Source organism: Sinocyclocheilus anshuiensis, unplaced genomic scaffold (assembly GCF_001515605.1).
Source record: "Sinocyclocheilus anshuiensis isolate Anshui unplaced genomic scaffold, SAMN03320099.WGS_v1.1 scaffold522, whole genome shotgun sequence".
Taxonomy (NCBI): domain Eukaryota; kingdom Metazoa; phylum Chordata; class Actinopteri; order Cypriniformes; family Cyprinidae; genus Sinocyclocheilus; species Sinocyclocheilus anshuiensis.
This window is the reverse complement of record NW_015544185.1, coordinates 1,937,733-1,938,818: the sequence shown is the minus strand read 5'-3', so window position 1 is coordinate 1,938,818 and position 1,086 is coordinate 1,937,733. Positions and strand designations below refer to the sequence as shown.

General features: G+C 43.7%; 1 protein-coding gene across 1 annotated transcript in view; it reads right to left on the bottom strand.

Moving 5' to 3' along the window:
• Positions 1 to 1,086, bottom strand: part of LOC107696409 (chromodomain-helicase-DNA-binding protein 6-like) — a 45,799-nt gene that overhangs the window by 17,975 nt on the left and 26,738 nt on the right. The window contains exon 17 of the mRNA XM_016496719.1: positions 986 to 1,079. Coding sequence (XP_016352205.1) covers positions 986 to 1,079 — 94 coding nt within the window. The remainder of the gene's footprint in view (positions 1 to 985; positions 1,080 to 1,086) is intronic.

The following is a 1,086-nucleotide window of genomic DNA, read 5'->3' as shown; positions in this document are numbered from 1 at the left end:
GAGGATTTCGATATAAGCCAAGAGGAGACTTGTTTCCTTTGTTAAAGTAAGGAAACTTTGCTTCCTTTGCTCCTGTTAACAAACGTTGGTTTTCACGAGACTCACCGGCGCATGCGCAGCGCTGACCTCATACGTCATCCTCCCGGAGCTGCTTCCTGCTTCCTTTTACAACAGTGAGCGCAAGCTACAAAAACGCATCGATTCGCTAAAGAAGGCCTTTGTTCACCCCCCGGAGCCGTGTGAGACACTTTTTTTTATGGATGGGCGCTTTTTATTTAACTTCTTTTGGACTGATGCATGCAACACCCGCTGAGTGCCATGAAACAGCTTGAAAGATCAAAGACCATTTTTAATATAACTCCGACTGGATTCGTCTGAAAGAAAAAAGTCATATACACCTAGGATGACTTGAGGGGGAGTAATTTATGGACAAATTTTCATTTTTGGGTGAACTAACCCTTTAAAGGGGTGGTTGATCAGCTTTTTTCGAAAGCTTGACTGTGTTTATGGGGTGCAGTGTAACGTGTTCATGCTTCGTTTTTTTTAAAACGCATTATTTTCACATATTTTACCTTTATTCTACACCACTGTTTCCATTCTCGTCAAAAGGGTCTGTTGAGTTCTATGTAGCCCCTCCCTCAGAAATATGCAATGGGCTCTGATTGGTTAGCGGGCTCAGTGTGTTTGTGATTCGCTAACCGCCTAGTGCACGTTGTCCAGAAACGTCACGCCCCCTTACCATTACTGGTAGTTGCGTGTTATAATATCGGGGGTAGTGATGTCACAAACCCAGGAAGAAGCTCGTTGTAGTCCCTACCAGCCGTTGTTTTGTAGTCCTTAAACAGCGATTTCTTTAAAGAATATCTCTGTATATCTGCATTGAACATTGAGCATCGTAACTTTGCAGACTTTACTTATATAGAATGGAAATTGCTAATGGAGGAGAGTCTCACTGATACCGTACATAAAAGATCTACGTCTTTACCTGCAAGTCATTCTGCGGGTTCCAGTCTGAGTCAAATATAATACAGGTGTCAGCGGCGGTGAGGTTGATGCCCAGACCTCCTGCTCGTGTACAGCGGAGGA